This window comes from Daktulosphaira vitifoliae, unplaced genomic scaffold (assembly GCF_025091365.1).
Source record: "Daktulosphaira vitifoliae isolate Bord-2020 unplaced genomic scaffold, ASM2509136v1 Scaffold_1, whole genome shotgun sequence".
Lineage (NCBI taxonomy): Eukaryota > Metazoa > Arthropoda > Insecta > Hemiptera > Phylloxeridae > Daktulosphaira > Daktulosphaira vitifoliae.
Window position 1 is genome coordinate 59,929,041 of NW_026099572.1, and position 8,854 is coordinate 59,937,894.

Consider the following 8,854-nt stretch of genomic DNA (forward strand, 5'->3'; position numbering starts at 1 on the left):
ACAAAGAGTAGAGACGTTTTTAGATCAATTATCCACAGTTTTTTGATGTAATCAATTATTTTATATATACATCAAATAGAAAACAGTTTAAGATATAGTTTAGTATCATTTAAGAAAATTGTTTTTTCGTCACAGTCGAGACAATAAAAAGCTTTTGCAAAACGCAATTTAATACACAACAAATGTTTTCAGCAACTTAACAAATAAGAACTGATATCATGTAATTTCTGTTTATTATCCTCTTATAGATTCGCAACAGTGAGACTTTGTGTTTGGGTCCTTTGCAACTAAGGGTCGAGGAACGCAGCAAGAAGCACGCGCGGCGTCGGCAACGCATAACGCCAATAAAAAAAGTAAAATAATGAGACCGGACAGCCGTAAATGTGTTTGCTTCGAAGGATACTCGATAGATACACGTTGGCGGAACAAAGAAGGAATGAACATCGTGTACGCAGCACAGACAAATGAACAAACAGCGCGTAATAACAATGTTATCGGCTTGTCGCTTTGCATTGTTGACTAGACACAAACGTGGGCACGAGCCGAATATTTTATAACATCATAAACGCGTAACCTTTAATTTGGAAGTATACTTATAATTTATAATTAATGAATTGTTGTATACGCGAAAAAAAAAATAACTACAATTGAACGGGAAGAAAAAATTGTTTTGCCGTCTACTGCGAATTCCAACCATTTTTTCACCTAATTTCATTCAAACAATAGGGTTTATCTTTTTTCCGATTCATTTCGTTTGATAAGGCACATGTATACAAAATATTATGCCATATATGTGCTTCTACTGAACCGAGAACAATGCTACGGTATACAGTTTTGACCTGAATGACTCCAAGGTGTTATATTACACACTTGCTAATAATATTACGTACGGACCATGATATGAAAAAGTTTTCTCCGAGGATCGGTTAAAAAACCATCGATATCGGTAAACACTGTTGTCGAATAATTATGCGCAGAGACAGATCTGGTAATAACTCGAAATACATTTTCCAGACTACTTGGCGTCTACACGAACATCAACAAATTATTTCACGTTGTCAGCATAGTTCAGATGGTGAGATTTGAAAAAAGTCAAAAACCTTTCAATGGGTTTTATGATTTATGCAAATAATTTTTACTCGACCAAAATATCAGAATACCACCCAAATAGCTCCCCATAATTGTAACAGTACGGACATACGTTATACTAATAACAATAACTCAATGGCTAAAACCATTTCTCTTACAATTATTAGTTTATCGTTGAATAAAGCGTGTTCGCTTTCGTAGTAACACTCTTATGTAATTTCTCTATAGAAAGTATGTAACAAAATCGATAGTCGATAACGTTATCGTTGAAACCGATAAAGAATGTAACGGCGATAATGACAATTCGGGTTCATTAAGATGCGATAACCCGCTTTGTAGTCGAGGGTAAGAAGACGCATGTCAATAGGACATGATGGTTTTGCGACTAGAACCCCTGGCGATAGATATTCATGGACTTGGCATACCAGAGAATAGGGATGATTACATTTGGGTCAAGGTGATAACGAGACGAGAGACTTATATTTTAGAGTTCATTCGTGAAATACACAAAAAGCGAAGGTCGTATTTGAAAATGCCAGCGTTAATGGGTATGGGAAAGTAAAGAAGAAAGAAATAATTTATAAATAAAGAAAAATTACATGGCCCGTGAAAAACACAACCGGAAAACATTTTTTGTTGGGTGTTTTTTTTTTTATGTTCACCGTGTTCAACATTATAATTAATTCTAAACCTTATATAAAGCGTGCAATTAAAAAATACAAACATGAACAAATTGAATGTAATTATTTTCCACGATAATTGGGTAATTATTACATTTGAATTACGGCTATTGAAAAACTGTAAGTGACTTATAATTAAAAGAGTTAAAAAATATATTTTCGACAAAACTGTTACCTGAGTCATTAGACGGTCAGCACCGGTACCTTCTTCGTCTTTGAACTCTATGTCCGCATTGTAATTGGGAACTAACTCCATGAATCTGGTGTCGTTGCGGTCGATTCGGCCTTCGGGTGGTCCGCTGGCGGTGATTGAGAATTCGCTGACGTTTGGCTCGTGTTGCTGAAACACCAGTGGCTTCAATTTCCGAGGGTTCCGGAAAGGTGACGGCCCGCGCAAAGGCCCACAACCCTCTGAGGTAGCCGTCATCATACACACCATCAGCGTCAATGTGATCCGCCAGCGGCACCTCGACGCCACTGCAACAACGCCACCGCCGCCGCTGCCGCCGTTCCTCATATCCGGCTGCCAGACACCGCATTACCGCGGCCTTTACTCATACGGCAATTGGTCGCTATTCATAAAAAATAATAATTAATTCTTTAACTATCAATTCACATTTTTAACAAAATTAGATCAAATTTCAAAACTCAATAAAAAAATTTAACTTTATAAAATTAAAAAAAATTTATAAGCAATAAAATTTTTTAAACGAAAACCATCATAAAACGAAATGGTAACAATTTAAACAATGTAGACATTTTTAATGGTGTACAACGTGGACTGTACATATTATGTGTTACCTGCATATTAATAACCATAAAAAATATATGACTTTAACTGAAAAATACGTATCGTAGTATAAAAAATGTGTTACTATTGTGAAGAAAGGTTCTAGACCCTCAGCACAGATCTATGAACCATCTAGTTTTGACAAGCAACGATCTCCCGGCCAAAGGTTAATACTTGAATAAAAACGGACGTATTCTTTATGTCTAGACAGGCTGTCTTTGACTTCACTCTGACGCCTTCATCAAAGTTATTACTGACTGACGTTACATTATAGTTGGGAAAAATCTATGCGAATTATTAATTAACGATAAATTTTATCCCCCACAAACAAAAATATAAATAATATTATAAGTTAATCTTTAATATTCTTTTTTTTTTATAATTTTTGAGTGAAAATTATCGATAAATAATAAAATAATTCAAATTAATTATTCGATGATGAAATTTCGTATAAGCAAAAGTAATTATATAATAGTATATTAATTATTTATATTATGTCTTTAGAGACTTATCAAGTTGTTGTTAGATTCATAATTGGTTAACATGAATCATGATTAACAGATTCTTGTTATACATTTTTAGTGACGAAACATGATTTTACATAGTATAAAAAAATATATTTTGATAATTGTTCGTCACAGGTTTGTTGCTAACGTTGTTATTTTAGTTAGTAAACGATAGTGTGCTGTATAATAATGACTAAACGTACCTGGAATATTCCGATTAAAATAATGTAGAAAACTAATTATTAAAGAAATAGTTAAAATCCTGGTGAGTGTTTGCACTAAAGATGCGTGTTCGGCAATTTGCCGGTACCGCACGATTTCGGACGTTAAGTACAACAAAAAAACAAACCAACAACGGTTTTAAAACGTTTCGATGACAAAAATCACACAGTTAAATTATAGTGCAAGTAAAATTTAACAACAATAACAGACACTGAAAAAAAAGAGACGATAAGTATTAAGCGGATTTTCGTGAAAATTAAACGAAAACTACTCGAATTTAGTACACTGATGTCGCGCCGAACCGATTCTGGTAACAAGGTCAACGATTTTGAACCAGACTCAACAGTGTTGTGGGTGTGAGCCACCGACACTCTCCCACCCCGAAATATCAGACTCCTCCCAGTTAGACACCGCCTCCATACGTGCGCACAGCGCTTCTTGGAACGCCACGCCAAACGGATACGGTGCAACGTATTCTTAGCGCCGCTCGGAACGTTAGTCTTCATTGGGACAAAGGGGTAAAAATCATCATCGTGTGTATCACACAGATAAACGAAATCGCGGTCACCTACACAGGAACAAGTGCAGACACGTCAGCGGTTAGACAGCAAAAAATCCCTTAAGACCTTATGCTCCAACACAACATGACCGCGGTCACAAGTATATTTTGCCTTCGTGTAAAAAACCATTTAATACATTTCCGAAAGATAATAACTTTTTGACTTGTTTTATTGTGACAAAAATCCTTTTTGAGTGTACAAACCCTGCAAATGCTTCAATAATCATAATAACTCACATCCCATTCTATTATTCTATGACCGTTTGTTTGTAATTTTTTTCCTCGTTCCATCTATACCGACCTTTTCCCTTTTTTTCTTTTGACACGCCAAATTGATTTCTGACGTTTCCTGTTACGGTGTTTGCAAATCTATTGATACCTGTCAATGTAAATGCTATACCTGCCATCATTTTTTCCGCACTAATCGTTCGAGTTTGAGCTACTTCATTATTTGTTTTTTTTATTAAAAAAACTCTTAATGTTGCACCAATGGTAAGATTCAGTTTTCAGTATTGCAGCAATTATGTGACCGCAGTTTTCCGAACGTACCTAATTAATAAATTCTAATTATTTTGATAAATTAAATAAAATATATTTATAAAAACGTAAGCAATAACGTATTTTTTAAATTAATTAGGAGGTGTCCAAAAATAATGTGATTCTAAGACGTTATTTTAAAAATAAATATAATCAAATCATTTATGATATTATGTTTGTATTTAAAGTTTTTCAATGGGAGGGAAGTCTAGAACCTTAATTTTACTTGATATTTATGTTCATGATTATGAAATTATTACATATAATACTGACAATAGGATAATAGGCCAAGGGCTTGGGTCTCACACTTTTGTTTTATTAAATGAAAAGGCTTGCGTTTGTGAAAAAATGACTTAAATTATATAACAATTATTTTTACCCTAAACCTAACCAATACTAAAGACAGCCTTGTNAGGCTTGGGTCTCACACTTTTGTTTTATTAAATGAATGGCTTGCGTTTGTGAAAAAATGACTTAAATTATATAACAATTATTTTTACCCTAAACCTAACCAATACTAAAGACAGCCTTGTCTATACCCTTGTATACGTCACTGCAATGTTTCATAATATTTTAAATATATAAATAAATTAAAACCTTTAGACTTGAATATCATGTACATATAATATATAAATTGTTGTTTGTTGTACCCTGTGACATCCGTCACAACTATATTACAACTATATTTTAAAACATTTTTTTATTTATTTGAAAAAAAATATGGGTAAGTGTTCTCTTTCATACCCTTCTTGTACTTAAAATTGGCGGATTTTTAAAATTTTTGATGCTAATTAGTCCTACTAAATTATAGTCATTGCATAATTATATAGATAATAAATACTTTCTTAGTTTCGAAGCTAAAATTGTAAAATGTTTTTAATTTAAATTTGTAATTAATTTAACATACCGACTAAAGTCATCTATGGCATTTAGTTAAATTTTTGTTCATGACTATAATTTGCTTTTTTATTAAAAATAATCGCGAAATTAGAAAAAAAAGACAGAAATAGGGGTGTTTATTTATAACTTGGAGTATTTAGGGCCTCTTAATATCATCAAATGTCCGTCTATGGATTGGTAATGGATTCTCTAACTATAATCCTATGATTCTTAATTTATATTTTTGCCCCTCCCCTTAAAATCCATTTATAATCGACATTGTCACTGATAATTCTAAAAAAATTACGGTATAAGTGGCTATTTGAGTCAAAAGGGTCATTAACATTGGTTGTAGTATAAATTTCTAGAATGAAGTTGAAATAAAAAAAAAATAAATTAATATGAGGTAGTACAAAGTCATTGTCATCCTGACCTGGCTAGATCTTTTCATTAATAAATCCTAACGTATTTGCTTCATGTTACATAATATAAAATATAAACGTACTTTAAAAATATTAATTGGGTATACTTAAATTTAATTTGTAGATTTTGAAAAATAGTTGTTAGTGTAACACAATATATCATATTCAAAAAAGCTATTTAAAGTAAATATATATATATATATATATGTATATTATATTTGTATTAAAATTTCAGAAACGCACTATGTTTAAAATGTATTATAATGAATAATTAATTTCTAATTAAATTTTTAATAATAGATTTTAATAAATAATTTTTATTTGGCCATCCTCCTTAAAGTTATTTGAAAGTTTTTAGTTCAAAAATATGTATCTTTAATTATTTGACCTATGACAATATTTTTGAACAATTATTAATATATATATGTTTTTTATATTAATTAGACTCCAATTGCCCTAGTGAATTGGGACCAAAGATTGTCTCCATAAATCAATTAATATCTATGTACAGAGCGGTTCGCGAATTTCTGATAAATCTAATAATTTTTGATCTACTGATTATTTTGTGTTATTTAAACAAATTATTAATTTTTACAGTTTTGGAATAATAAATTACTAAGAATTTCATAAGCACAATTTGAACAAAATATATTGGGATCCTAACTAATTTCTCCCCTCCTAAAAATATTTTTATGTAAATTTGCATGTAATTTTAATAATTTAAAGGGATACTTCGATAGCCTCCCTATAAACTCCCTAAATTGCACCTATGTCAAATTTGAATAAATTGAATAAAAATGCTTTTTTTTTTTAATATCTTAAAAAGATCATTTATTTTCAGGTATTTATAAAGACACAAATTACATTATTTTTATAAAACTTATGCATTATTTTCTTAAAAATGTGCCAGAAAGTGTTAATTTGATATGAAATTACTAATAGTTTGATCTTATATGATATTAAAACAAACGTAACTATTATTTTTCAAAAAATATCATAATCGTGAGTGTCTATTTAAAACGATTATCATAAGTTTTAACAGTTAATTGATGATAAACAACTCGGTTTCTTACTAAACATTATGAGTCGCATTTACAAAAAATAAACAAATACTATCCGACAGTATTTAACTAATGATTTAACTGGTTGATAATTTATAAAAACGTTTATATGAATAACAAAAAAAGTACGGTAAAATATCAACCTACTATGTCTGTATTTTTTCATTCAATAATATTTTTGTTTTAATTTTCCGGAGTCAACAACTGATTGCAGCCCATACCGGTTATAACATTTATACAGTACATTTTCATGGTGTACACGTGATACGCAAGCAACACACAGAATGTCCTGTGAGAACAAATGTACCTGTGGGATACCGTGACGGTCTGTACACACGCACAGGTGCTCGCTAATGTTTCCACACTCTGTAAAATATTTATATATATTATGTATACTTTTATACACATATACTTGTCCACGTTATAGTAATATACATTACACATAGACAACGCCGTCTCACTCCCTCCGACTCTGGTGCACATGTATTATATCGCTTGGCGGCATCGTCTTGTATTCTTCACGGTGCGAACGACGGCCTTCCTCCTCCAGGCGGTACAGGTATTATCCCAAATGCCCATTGGAAGCTGGGCGTGGTCCCAAAGTTGCTCATCATCATCACCGTCATGATCATGACCGTCATAATCATCATCATTATCTTCGATATCGGTGGCTGCCTACATCAGAACAAGTTACTCATTTCTTCAAAAAACTAAACACGATTTTTAACTTTTTGTTTTTCTAAACTAAACGGTAAAGTACATTTTTTTTTTTTTTTTACTCCCGTCAAGTCTACACAAACTTGTTTGTCGCGGCTATGGCAATATTATGCCTGCTCAAGTACAGCATTGGTTGTGATAAAACTAAAATTTATTAATCATTTTTCGCGTTGTTACTAATTTAACGTATTAATTGATTAAAAAATAATAAGAAACATTTGTTTGCGATTAAAAACATTTATCATTAAAAAGGCCTTTTTAATTATTAACGAATCGTGAATAAAAATAAATTCGGATTAAATCTAAGCTAAATTCAACTGAACGATAATAATGTTAGTTTTTATGCGTTTAATGAATAAAAACGTACGCTGTAGGAAATCAAAATATTATTTCTGTTTAATACGATGTCGCGGTACAATAAAAGACTAACCAATATACTTTCGGCAGGACCACTCGTTGTGTCCGTTCTAAATACGATTGTACTCACAATAATACTGAGATTCAATTATCACTTTGATAGTCGGCCTGCATATAATAATACATGTGTACGCCATTGAGGAATGTAGCAGGTGTAATGCGGGACAAAATAAAATTTGTGACCGTTTGGCTTCCATACTGCGTAACTAATTTCAGTCAAAAATCATAAATAGAAAAAAACATGAAAAGAATTGGAGAAGAAACATAAGAGAGAAAAGAAGATCCATGAGCGGCGTGTTGTATGTTTGTGAAAGAAAATCATAATGTTTACATACATTATAAGAATAGAACACAATATACTGCCACGGTCTCTTTCCAGTTAAAAAACATATTTGTATATACATATGTATAGACGTATTAGACTAATCATATTATACATAATTAATTATGTCCTATTTAATTTCAAAACATCGACTGTTAATACTTTTGAATAATAAAAAATAAATTGTAGACAATATTTAAGTTAATCCGAACAAACTATCAGCGAGTAAAAAATTTGATTAATTCACTTGAAAACTTAGTAATGCGTTTTTCTTGATGTTAGAATTTTGGAAGGAATGATTGGGGTTAAACCTTAAAACGAAAAATATTTCTATACAATCTTACGAGAAAGTGGCTGAGACAAAATTTATAAATACTACAGCCCTTTTTATTACGATATAAATTTTTAAAAAAATATGATTTTAACGAAAGTTTTAGCTTTACTAATACATAAACAGTTTATTGTAATCATATAAATTTCTAACTACATAGCAATCTAAACAATACCATTTTTTAAATGCGCTTAAAATTTTCTACTTAATGATTTCGATTTGGTGTACACCACTTAAATGCTTTTATTTAATTATATATACAATTTCCAAAATTTTAGAAAAAAAACCATTTTCAGTTGACGACTCTATCTTTTTTGTCACT

The 8,854-nt window shown here is 31.1% G+C and overlaps 1 protein-coding gene across 1 annotated transcript in view; it reads right to left on the minus strand.

Moving 5' to 3' along the window:
* Nucleotides 1-3,669, minus strand: part of LOC126894414 (protein hedgehog) — an 85,114-nt gene extending 81,445 nt beyond the window's left edge. The window contains exons 1-2 of the mRNA XM_050665437.1: nucleotides 3,269-3,669; nucleotides 1,945-2,341 (exon numbers count right to left, since the gene is read on the minus strand). Coding sequence (XP_050521394.1) covers nucleotides 1,945-2,286 — 342 coding nt within the window. The 5' untranslated portion in view covers nucleotides 2,287-2,341; nucleotides 3,269-3,669. The remainder of the gene's footprint in view (nucleotides 1-1,944; nucleotides 2,342-3,268) is intronic.
* Nucleotides 3,670-8,854: the final 5,185 nt, after the last annotated feature.